Source organism: Anguilla anguilla, chromosome 16 (genome assembly GCF_013347855.1).
Source record: "Anguilla anguilla isolate fAngAng1 chromosome 16, fAngAng1.pri, whole genome shotgun sequence".
NCBI classification, from domain to species: Eukaryota; Metazoa; Chordata; class Actinopteri; order Anguilliformes; family Anguillidae; genus Anguilla; species Anguilla anguilla.
In genome coordinates, this window is record NC_049216.1 from 4,980,293 (window position 1) to 4,993,262 (window position 12,970).

Sequence of the window (12,970 nt, forward strand, 5' to 3'; positions counted from 1 at the left end):
TGCGCTTACTGGCTTGTGTTCTTCTTTAAAACTACGGACAGGTTTGCTAATGATATTTCACGCATTACATAGCTATGTCATGGTGCTGCACTAACAAAGTCACAAACTGGTAAACCTCCGGTTGAAGGATTGAATCCCGCCTCGCCCTCAGGCAGATAATTTCCTCTTTTACACTAACTTTTTCTTACGCTTTTATATTTTCTTTACCAAAACTCACTCACGGCCACCCGTATGCATTTCATGACGGCAAATGTATTCATTTTATTAAAAAGTTACACCAGTTCACCACTGTGCCATTTCTACAAACTATATTTCTTCACTTGGCTACCGTACAAAACCTTCTTATCAGCAAACGCCACGTTTCTACATTCATGTTACCTCACCCTGTTCTCTATCTAGCCACATACAAACAATTACTACGTATGTACGTTCTGCAACTCCCCATTAAAACATTACATTTAAAATCATGACTCACTCGTAAGTATAACTACTGGTACTGAACATGAGAAAAGCACATCAGTGCAATAGATTTCACATGTTACTTAACCCTCCACTTTCACAGTTGATGTTTCACACCGACTATTATATATACCGTTCCATAAGGAAACTAAGCTCGCTCATGGTCACTTTATTTACTCCGCACTATAGTCTGTGATCATTGTCAACCTTCACCTACATGCTCAATCTGGCAAAAACACATTGTTTCAATGACGCAATTTCATCATTTCGTCCTAATTTTTCTCACACTGTTGTTATTTTCTCATATGCAAAGCCTGCTGGGACATATGCGTCTGCTCCTATTCTCCACAATCAAGTTTTCCGGTTATAGCTTAGCAAAACAGCGAACAGGATTCCCACCTGCTGATAGACCTATCAAAATGCCTTACAAACCTTACAAACACTAAAAGTGCATCTCCACGAAATAACAGACAACAGAGCAGGACAGCAGAGTACACAAGTTGCGACCTAGGCAGCTCTAATTCTACGGACTTGCTGATTCTTTTCTCAATCAAGGCTCGTTGGATGGCCGTCAAATCCGTGAGTACATACACTGGCCATATTTCACCTGCGTTTCTGTTGCGTTTACACTTACGCCACCGCACCCTTTGTCACAGCCACTGTTTTACATGTATAGCAAACCGAAACTGCTAAACATTACACGCTCATCAGACTGTACAAATTCACACAAGGATAGCCATAATCCACAACCATTTCTTACAGGGTCACTTCGCATTTCTCACTCTCATAATAAAACGCTTTGCAAAAAGAAATGATATCTCATAAAAAACACGTTTTCAACGTACAAAAATGCCAAGTTACTCAAAAGTATTGATATAAGAATGACGCCAAGTTACGGTACTACAAACAATATAGGCTATCTTGCCTCACCGAAATTACATAAGATGTATTTCAAAGCAATGCTACCCAATATTTCCTCAATTCTTTCAAGTCACTTGGCCCTGTGTGTATAAGCATGCACTACATGGATAGGCCAAACATATGTGTGGATGGCTCTCTCACAGTCAAGATTGATTGAATAGGCGTGTATATGTCCAATTTGTATTGGTATGTATGTATTTCGCTGCCCAGCCTTTCTGTTGCGTGAATGATAGTATGTTTCTTGGTATAAGTGTGTGTTCGTAAATGTGAATGTAACATGCTGCGAGGGAAATGTCCCCATGGGGATAAAGAAGTTCTCTATGTATGTATGTACAATATGTATTTTACATGCAGTATTTATTGTACGTAGCAAATATACAATAACTTGGACATGTACTCAAATTCAGTTCAGAAGCTAGTATGTTTTCTGGAGAAATATGCTTCCTGTAGTTACTCACCAGCAGTTTTCTACATGAATTTCAATGTGTTCCATGAGGCAATTCGAAATATTTGACTCTTTGATCTGACACAAAGTTTTCATGACATTGTAAAATGGTAAGATTACAAAACACAGGGCCAAGTGACTTGAAAGAATTGAGGAAATATTGGGTAGCATTGCTTTGAAATACATCTTATGTAATTTCGGTGAGGCAAGATAGCCTATATTGTTTGTAGTACCGTAACTTGGCGTCATTTTTATATCAATACTTTTCAGTAACTTGGCATTTTTGTACGTTGAAAACGTGTTTTTTATGAGATTATTTATACTATGGGACTATACACTAAGAATGTATTACATGGCCCATAGCGGCCCCCAAACAGCATTGCCAACTTCAACAGACCTGTGCTCCGTTGATGCGAGCTCCAGGTATTGACAATGCTGATGCTACATACCCTACCACATGGCCCCCTAATGGCCACCACAACGCAACGTGTAGATACATAGGCAGTGCGAGCCAGCATATCACCAGGGTTATCGAGTGGGTACCTCCCTTCACCAGTGTTTCGTCAGGTTAGGCCCACAACACCTCGGGAACGCTCAACAGTTCGTTCCAGCGTCCCAGAACCACCCCCCTCCATGCTAGCTCTCATTGTCCATGGTACCCACATGCAGAACTCCCTTGTGTTATCCTATCCTTATGTCGAAAACAGAACTATTCCTGATAACAATATCACACATGAAGCAGAAACGGAGAAGAAAAGGAATACTCTTAACCTTTGTTTGCTTTGGCCCCCAGCTGACATTATTTTTCCTCAACCAAATCCACTGACTTCCTTTCAATGCTTCTTCTGGCATCTCATTTATTGCCTTTCGCAAACTCTGCCCACGAATCCCCAACTCTCCCATTAATGATATAGTCGATCGAGCTATAAACCCTCTGCATCCCACTTCCTTCTACCGGACAAACCCTAGCTTTCTGTCCTCGCTGTTCAGTTTCTGCTGCCAAATCTGCATATCTAATCTTTTTCCTTTCAAAGCCTCCTCCACTGAATCCTCTAAGGGCACCGTCAATTTTATGAAATAAACTGTCCGCTGACTCGCAGCCCATAGCACTAGGTTAGGCCTCAAGTTAGTGCTAACTATCTCTCGTGGCACAACAAGTTTTCCTCCCAAATCTGCCTGCATCTCCCAATCATTAGCTCCCATTAGGTGGCCTGACTCATGCCTGCCTAAAAACCTACCTCCTCTACATTTCTCTCCCTCACAGACAAATTGAATGGCTACACTCTCTACCCGATTACATCCTGAATTCACCTGTACTCTTCTGCTTTCAATTCCTGCCGCTAAGCTTTTCAAAACTTGGTTATGAATAGATACACACTAATCTGAGATTGAAGAAATATATAAATTTGATATACTTTTGACGCAGAGAAAACTCAAACAAGACAAGAGCCCAAGTTGCTCGATTTGATGACTGGAAATTGAATGTGCTGGACTCCTCCTAATCATTGCAAGTCAGGGTTTAACTTTCCTTTGCTAGAACGTACTCTGCCAACCTGGGAGTGCACAGACTAGCACACCTGTCCCCTTAAGCACCTGTCACTTGGCATGTTTTTGCCCTTCAGTCCACCGGCATCGACACCGGAGTCACTACGCAGCTCTGTGCTTCACACAGAGCTTGTGGCACGCCGTGAGCAGTAGACCGTCTTGCAGACGTACGGACGCTAATGTTATCGTAGCAGCCTTGACATATTTCAGTACATCTGCTCATGAAAACTCTTGGAGACATTACATTACATTACATGACAGGCATTTAGCAGTCCTGCGCTGTTCTGCCAGTTGACTGTAGAGCGCAAGTGTTACGTCCCCTGCCTCTGCTTGCCTGGGTAGTGCAGGTGGAGGTAGTTGCTTAATTACCTAATTGCCTGATTGCCTCCACCTGCCTGTGGCCCAATATAAGCCCAGTAGTATGAGGCAGGGGAGTTTTTTTTCTATTGGAGCTTGTAGTTTGTGTGGAGATCTTTGGTTCTGTGAACTTTGTGTGTTTTCGTTTGTGCCTTCGTTTGTAATTTAGATTAATAAATGTCTGGGCTTGTTTTTAGATCAGTTTCTGTCTGTTTTTGGTGCATCTGGACTTGGTTTGTTGCGGCCAGTCGAGCCGGGCGTAACCGCAAGCGTGAGCTTTCTGGCAGTGTTTCGGAGGAGACGAAATTGATCTTTTGGAAGCCTATGAGAAGCACACCTGGATGGCATCATGGATCTTACACAGCGCAAAGGGCAACTTTTTTTACAACGTGCCATGTGCGCCAACTTTGAACTTTACAAAACCATTTTTATTGATTTGGCTTCGCACTCCACAATTTTTCTTTGTAATCAGACACTACACATGTAATTAAAGTGCAGATTCTCAGCTTTTATTAATGTGTATTTCAATACATTTTGGTTTTACCATGTAGAAATCAGAGCACATTTTATACATAAGCCCCCCATTTCAGGGCAGCACATCCATTAATGAAAGCTTTCATGGAACTTTACCTATATGTGAATTGTTTGATTACAAATCTAAAATTGTGGAGTACAGTGAGAAATCAAGAAACAGTATTTGTATTGAGCTGATTAAAATGAGCAATACTGTCTCTGAATAACAAGCAGGTAAAGATACAACTTTATTAAAGCTTTAGAGCAAATGACAAAATACTGGATTCTGAATTACTACAAAAGTCACATAGTTGATGAAAAAATAATAAAATAAGAATAGAGAAAATTGAATTATTTCATGGTAAAATGCATTTGTGGTTATTTACTGTGTGGTACTTGGTTGTTGAAATTTGTGAAATTACTATTTTTACTAATTTCTATGAAGAATCAGCAGTGTTACAGTTCATTTAAATGCATTACAAAATTGCCCCCCAAAAAATAAAATAATCTCAACACATTTTTGCATAATATCAATTTATGTAGATGGACATATTTACTGAAGAGCTGGATTCTAATTAGATTTTTAAAAATATGTTGTGCTAGTTTGTGCAATGCCCCACCTGAGGTTCAAATCTGACATTTTATGGTGAAGTTCATTAGCTACTGTAGTGTGGCGCACTGCCTCAATGTATTAAATATTTGTTCGTTCTGTTGATTCTTTCTGGTCTGTTGACTCACTGGGTGCAGTGGTTTGAAAAATAAATGTTTGAAGGTTTCGTTCTGTTCACATGAATTGAACATCTAAAAAAAGCCCATAGAGAGTATCAAACAGCTTATGCTCTACAAAAGTATGCAGATTAGAGGCCGATTAGCCTATTGTCTTCTTGCCTGTTCATAAAAACTTGCCGTGTCCGCATGCAGTGAGCTCGGAAAAGGCTGATAGGCTTTCTGATTTGTAATCATTTTTTTTTGTAATCCAAGTTCTATTCATTTCCACTAGATTGTTTATTGAGACAGACTTACACATTCTATTAATCAAATTGCTTGAGGTAAATTTTGCTTTAATACCTGCTGTATGTTTGTCTGCTTCGGGTTCTAATGTCTTCCTTTTGTTCACACATTTAAAGTAACACTGGAACATATGAAAATATGTAGGAATTAGGCGGTGTCTGACATCAGATAAAGTAACAAAACAATTATTAAATATGGATGTCTAAAATACGAAAGTTTATCAATAATACAAAGAAACAAAATACATTCACTTCAGTCACTGCTATTTTACCTGATTTCTGTCCATTTTATATGAATACAATTGACTGGAGCCACACTGAAAAGCTGTACATTTTGTATTTGTACCTCATTTTAATATACATAATTTTTTAAGTATCTACTGTACCTATTTAAAAACTGAAGTAACAGAACAAAATGTTAAAAAAATTAAAAAAAAAGAAGTTTCCACAACAGCCATAATTAAGGCAGTGTTTCATATCTCTGGTGACGCTGAGATTTTTCTGATAGTTCTCCCCTTGTGACGCAGAGGGAGATGCGTGACGGCAGCACAAATGGCACTGAAAAGATCATTAGTTGTGTCCAATACTACCAGGAGCAGCCAGTCTTAATTCCAGATGTGTCTGCCAGGGGACACAAGCCATCCTCCCATTCTTCAGTGGTATCCAGCCAACCCGGACATACCAGAACAGCGAGCTTCACAATCCTTATTGAACAGCTGATTAAATATTGACCCATACAAACGCACATATGCGTGCGTGCAGACAGGATCACACAAACACACACTGTCACGCACACACACTCTGACAAACACGCACTCTCTCAAGCACACACACTCGCACTCTCTTTCTCTCTCTCTCTCACACACACACACTCTGACAAACACACACTCTCTTTCTCTCTCTCACACACACACACTCGGACAAACACACACCCTCTTTCTCTCTCTCACACACACACACTCTGACAAGCATGTGCTCTCTCTCTCTCTCACACACACACTCTGACAGACACGCACTCTCTCTCTCTCTCACACACACACTGAAAAACACGCACTCTCTCTCTCACACACACTCTGACAAACACGCACTCTCTCTCTCACACACACACTCACACACACTCTGACAAACACGCACCCTCTTTCTCTCTCACACACACACACACACACACACACACTCACTCTGACAAACACACACTCTCTTTCTCTCTCTCTCTCACACACATACACACACACACTCACACACACTCTGACAAACACGCACTCTCTCTCTCACACACACACACTCTTACAAACATGCACTCTCTTTTACAAACACACACTCTGACAAACATTTGCTCTCTCTCTCTCTCTCGCTCTCTCTCACACACACATACATACTGTCAAAAGTAATTGAGTTCGAATATTGGCTTTTGTAATTAGTTAGCGTTCGAATATATTCAAATATCATTTGCCTATAATTCACAAAAAAATAAGTTGTTTATTGTCTCGCGCAATATGCACGTGACGCTCCTTCTAAACTGGCCTGCGTGTTATTTTCCACATGCGGGCAGTAGAATAGAGGACATCGGTGAACTTTCATACTAGGTTACTACATCTGAGGCCTCATTTATAAAACCTATTTTTAGATCAACTGTGTGGCACGTACATAGAAAAGCACGTCAAAGTGGTGATTTATAAAATTTCAACATGAATCGATTTGACTGTGCAACTGGTTGTGGCTCGACGTCAGGTCTTCACTTGATGTATGCACGCAAGGTCATTTTATGAATGAGCCCACTGCAGTTTCTATAGCCTAATGTGCAAATGAATAAAGCACTTTCTCGTGGATGTAATTTGCCACAACTCTGCATTTATTAATCACAATAATAGGGAAATGATTGTTTATAGGAAATCCTGTTTATTTCTTAACACAAAGACTATTCAAACGGCTAACACCTGTAGCCTAAAACAACTGTTTTGTTTAGTTTAATTTCTTTCATCATCCAATTTTATCAAAATCTTCAGAACAGAAAGGAAACTTAGCCTGCCATGGGAACATTATTTAGCCTAAATTGTTAGCTGACCAGTAACGTTAGCACAGGAAATGAACTTTGCGTGCATGAACATGATTCGCTGCATGAAATGAAAGCTATATTTATGTTAATTACAAAACGCCGGATCCAAAACTAATATTCCAATACTCAAATTTAGGTTCAAACTAAAAAAAAAAAGATTTTCGAATAGTTTTCGAACTTTGAATATTTTTTGACAGCCCTAATACACACACACACACACTCTGACAAACATGCACTCTCTTTATCTCTCTCTCACACACACACACTCTGACAAACATGTGCTCTCTCTCTCTCACACACTCTGACAAACACGCACTCTCTTTCTCTCTCACACACACACTCTGACAAACACGCACTCTCTTTCTCTCTCTCACACACACACGCACACACACTCTGACAAACATGCGCTCTCTCTTTCTCTCTCACACACACACACTCTGACAAACACGCACTCTCTTTCTCTCTCACACACACACACTCTGACACCACAATGTCAAACTGACGAGGAATTCAGAATTAATCAGACAGGAATGGGCATTTTTAAATTGCATTTTTATTTGAAACGTTAAATTTAATATTTTTTTTTTACTGACAAAGGCTAAAGTTAAGTAGATCATACAATCGCTATTTTGTTAAGCCAGTCGGCAACAGATTAAAGAACATTAAATAAGAGCAGTCGGAGTAAGCGGACAGCGGCGCTGTAGAATCTGCGCCGCGTCGCGGGGAGTCCGGCAGATGATCAGCATCGCCGGATCAGCGGACGGCGTCTACGGCAGAGAGCGGCCCGCGCGCTTGGGGCGGGCGGGCCTGGCCGCCTCGTTGAGGGCGTAGCAGTCGGTGACCTTGCAGCGGCACTCCTCCACGTGAACGTAGGGGTAGGGGAGCAGCTCCCCGTTCAGGCACAGCAGGTTCACCGTGCGGTTGCTGGTCCGAGACTCCTGGCAGCAGGTGCAGGAGTGCTGCATGAAGGCGGATGCAGCATTGTACCTGTAGGAGGGGCGTGGACACCGTGAGAACCAGAAACCTGCACCTGTCCAGAGTACCTACAGGGACACCGTGAGAACCAAAAACCTGCACCTCCCCAGAGTACCTACAGGGACACCGTGAGAACCAAAAACCTGCACCTCCCCAGAGTACCTACAGAGACACTGTGAGAACCAAAAACCTGCACCTGTCCAGAGTACCTACAGGGACACCGTAAGAACCAAAAACCTGCACCTCCCCAGAGTATCTACAGAGACACTGTGAGAACCAAAAACCTGCACCTGTCCAGAGTACATACAGGGACACCGTGAAAAGCGGAAAACAGCTCCCATGGCAGTGGCAGAGATTTCATGACATGATTACATGCCCGAAATACAAAAACAATGTGTTCTGAAATAAACAAGCACGTAAACGTCCAGGCGCACGGCGCAACTCACTTCCGCAGACACATTTTAGCTGGCACCGCCTGCGCATGTGTCCCACAAAACGCCCCTCAAAGGTCGTCCGTGAGTGAGTGAGTGAGTGACCACAATTTGCCATGCATAGACCACGGCGGCAGTTCCTGCACGCCATGGGAAGTAAGGACTGGGAATCCTCAGTCAGCTAACATAACTGCAGACAGTGCCAGATTTCACTGTACAGATACAACCTGATAATTGGCTCTTATCGACGTGGGGGATGATTGAGATGCAGGGGAGAAAACTGCTCAAGAAACTGGTGTCCCTACTTCGGTGTCCCAGACTGCTTTTCATTGCTACGCTGTCCTCTGTCACAATGGTACAGTGCAGGCAAGTACACCCTGTCACCTTGTGATTGCCCTCTAGCAGAATTTTGCAACCCTGCGATTAAAGCATTTGAAAGGAGTTCTGTAATCTTGAACTACAGAGGCACGAAATAATTCCTACTGCACAATATATGTGCATGTATGTATATATATAATGAAATGTATAATTTACGCCAGCAGCCATACTTCCATGCGCTCTGCTCCTGCTGAATGGCTGAAGCTAAGCAAGTGTGGGCTTGGTTAGTACTTGGATGGGAGACCATCAGGGAATACTGAGTTGCTGCTGGAAGTGGTGTTGGTGGGCCAGCAGGGGGCAATCTTCCCTCTGGTCAAATAAACCCCAATGCCCAGTGTAGTGACGGGGACACTGTGCTGTAGGAGATGCCGTCTTTTGGATGAGATGCTAAGCCAAGGTCCTGACTCACTGTGGTCATTAAAGATCTCATGACACTTATCGCTAACTGTAGGGGGTTCCCCGGTGTCCTGGCTAAATCCCAGATCTGGCTCTCACAAAAACTTGCAACCATAATCATCCCCAGATTTAATTGGCTAAAAAAAATATTCTTCAGCCACACCCTTTGCTAACAGGTGCTTAACATCAAGCATACAGCAGTGCAATCCCCATAGACAAATATTGGCAATAGAATGGGTCGTACTGAAGAGCTCAGGGACGTGGCACTGTCATAGGATGCCAATAATGCTCTTTTGGCTGAATGGAAGCGTATTTCTGCAGCCATGATCCAAAATCCAAAATGCACTAAACGACCCTCTCCTCACTCACTCTGTGTAGTGTGCACTAAATGACCCTCTCCTCACTCACTCTGTGTAGTGTGCACTAAACTGCCCTCTCCTCACTCACTTTGTGTAGTGTGCACTAAACTGCCCTCTCCTCACTCACTTTGTGTAGTGTGCACTAAACTGCCCTCTCCTCACTCACTTTGTGTAGTGTGCACTAAACGACCCCCTCCTCACTCACTCTGTGTAGTGTGCACTAAACGACCCCCTCCTCACTCACTTTGTGTAGTGTGCACTAAACGACCCCCTCCTCACTCACTCTGTGTAGTGTGCACTAAACGACCCCCTCCTCACTCACTCTGTGTAGTGTGCACTAAACGACCCCCTCCTCACTCACTCTGTGTAGTGTGCACTGAATGACCCTCTCCTCACTCACTCTGTGTAGTGTGCACTGAATGACCCTCTCCTCACTCACTCTGTGTAGTGTGCACTAAACGACCCCCTCCTCACTCACTTTGTGTAGTGTGCACTAAACGACCCCCTCCTCACTCACTCTGTGTAGTGTGCACTAAACGACCCCCTCCTCACTCACTCTGTGTAGTGTGCACTAAACGAGCCTCTCTGTCACTCACTTGGAAAAGGTGTTACAGGCTCCCTCGCAGTACGTCATGTCAATCTCGTCCACCGACTGGCAGTTCGCATGAAAGATGTGGGTCCTCGTGGTTTCTACCTTACAGGCCCGCTCCTTCTCCACACCTGTGGGGGTTAAAGTTGGGCGTATCTGTGAGTGAAACCATCTCCCTCACACAGCAACGAAACCTTAACATGAGACATTTTGTGCGACGAGCTCGGACCAGTACTCACAAACGTTACAGCAGCCGTCAGCAGACACCTGAATTGTCCCCTACAAAGCAACATAACCAACAACACCTCATCAGAACTGAGCTCCAAAAGAAATGCGATGAACACGTATTCAAACTGCCTGACTTTATATAACTTAACGCTTTCATGGCTTTCATGTTCATGTCCGAAATCGGGCGGATCACTTTCAGGTTAGGGGGCCTTCGTAGTGCGCGGTGTGGCCTTTCCTGTTAACCATGGAGATCGTTTGTGAGCTATTTTGTTCGTTAAAATATCAACTAGGCTTGGAAGTGTATGATTTATTCAGGCGCGGATTATTTATTGTTAAACAGCTTTTTGTTTTCATTTTCATTTGCATACAACAGTATAAATGCAGAACATTCAGTTCTTCACTATCTTTATGGCCAATAATGCAATTAAGGCTTAAGGTTTGAATGATGCTGTTGGTTTAGGCGTTACGGGAAAACTCTGTGGTGGAAAGTACTGTAACTGGAGGTACTCCTGGTCTACTGTTAAAACTCTTGTTCTCTGGTGGGAGTTGTTTGAAAGAGCCCTGGTCTACTGTTAAAACTCTTGTTCTCTGGTGGGAGTTGTTTGAAAGAGCCCTGGTCTACTGTTAAAACTCTTGTTCTCTGGTGGGAGTTGTCTGAAAGAGCCCTGGTCTACTGTTAAAACTCTTGTTCTCTGGTGGGAGTTGTTTGAAAGAGCCCTGGTCTACTGTTAAAACTCTTGTTCTCTGGTGGGAGTTGTTTGAAAGAGCCCTGGTCTGCTTTTTAAACTCTTGCTCTGTGGTGGGGGGCTGTGCGGTAAACTGACCGGCTGGCAGTTGCTGGGATGGAAGGGGGGGCACTTGATGTTGGAGAGCGTGGAGACGAAGGTCCCGTTGATTCTAATGCAGCTGTGCACCACACACTTGTTTCCAGGAGGAGACCAGGTGTGACCGTGCTGTGGAAGGGAGGCACAACACACGGATCACTCCAGGTCACCTGTGAACTGTGACCTAAGAGGGTCCCCCTCTTTCCCAGTTCTGGAGCCCAGAAATCCAGCCGAAGTGTCTCTCTAGCTTGTCTATTAGAACGTATGAGGTAACTGGTTCAGATACAACAGTAATTAATTTATTACATTAATCAGAAAAAAACAAGCCTTGTAATGAGGTACAAGTTGCTCGCCTCAATATAGAATACAACAATACAAACAATAAATGAAGGTACATTTAGTCAATTCAATTGTTATTCAACAATAAGCAAAACCTATTATATAAAACAGTAAGACAATGTAACATATATGATGTTCTGTTATGGCGTTAATGAGTGTTAATACAGTGCATTTTAATACAGTGTTTATTTTAACCGGTAAAAAAACCAGGTACCACTGAAACACAAATAAGATTGTGTTTCAAATAAATAACGTCTGCCTACCTCAAGCAGCTGAATTTTTCCATCGATTTCTACCACACAGTGAGTCTGAACACACTTGCCACAGCACTTGTCCTGAGGAGTCTCAATGTACCTGAAGCCCTGGACATGAGGAAGGATGACAGGGGCTTAATGTAAATACATTTTTACCTATTTTGTACTCCTAAATATGTTGTCCCCCACCCTAGTGGTAGTAAGAAAACAATCGCAAATAGCCTACTTTATTTGCAGATACTAGCTCAAATTAATTAAAAATACATTATCTTTATGACTTTCTGTTAATCTTACTGAAACTACAAACACCCATAATGCATTTAATTCAATCTGTAGACTGATATTAATTAATAATTCATACCTGAGCAACTGTAGGTGCATTTGCTAGGTCTGACACTTTCCCCATCCAAATTATTCTCTCTTACATAAAACCACGCTTTGCAATTCAGGAAAAATGACATGATGTTGGGGAAAAAAAGGTTTGCTGCCGTTCTTGTGTAAAATGCAACTTTAGACATTGTCACTGAAATGTAAAGGGCCTAATAAATCTAGAACAGCAATGTGCACATGCTATGAGAGGTACTGAATTAGGACCGCAGCTAATACAGTACTGTGAAAAATCCCCATTCCTGATTTCCTCTATTACTGCATATTTGTCACACTGAATGGTTTAGGATCTTTGGACAAAATGCAGTATTAGACAAAGGTAACCTGAGTAAAAACAAAACCCATTTTTAAAATTAAAAAAAAATTAAAGTTTTATTTAATGAAAAAAGTAATCAAACACCAATATCACCCACGTGAAAAAGTAATTGCCGCCTTAAACGTAACAATTGCATCACTTTTCCCAGCAATGACTGCAACCAATCAATTCCTATAATTTGATTTCAATCT

At 42.3% G+C, this 12,970-nt stretch overlaps 1 protein-coding gene across 1 annotated transcript in view; it reads right to left on the reverse strand.

The window, feature by feature from the left end:
* Window positions 1–7,880: 7,880 nt before the first annotated feature.
* Window positions 7,881–12,970, reverse strand: part of LOC118215544 (mucin-2-like) — a 42,007-nt gene continuing 36,917 nt past the window's right edge. Inside the window, exons 46-50 of the mRNA XM_035396440.1 lie at window positions 12,086–12,184; window positions 11,484–11,612; window positions 10,671–10,710; window positions 10,439–10,562; window positions 7,881–8,290 (exon numbers count right to left, since the gene is read on the reverse strand). Coding sequence (XP_035252331.1) covers window positions 8,071–8,290; window positions 10,439–10,562; window positions 10,671–10,710; window positions 11,484–11,612; window positions 12,086–12,184 — 612 coding nt within the window. The 3' untranslated portion in view covers window positions 7,881–8,070. The remainder of the gene's footprint in view (window positions 8,291–10,438; window positions 10,563–10,670; window positions 10,711–11,483; window positions 11,613–12,085; window positions 12,185–12,970) is intronic.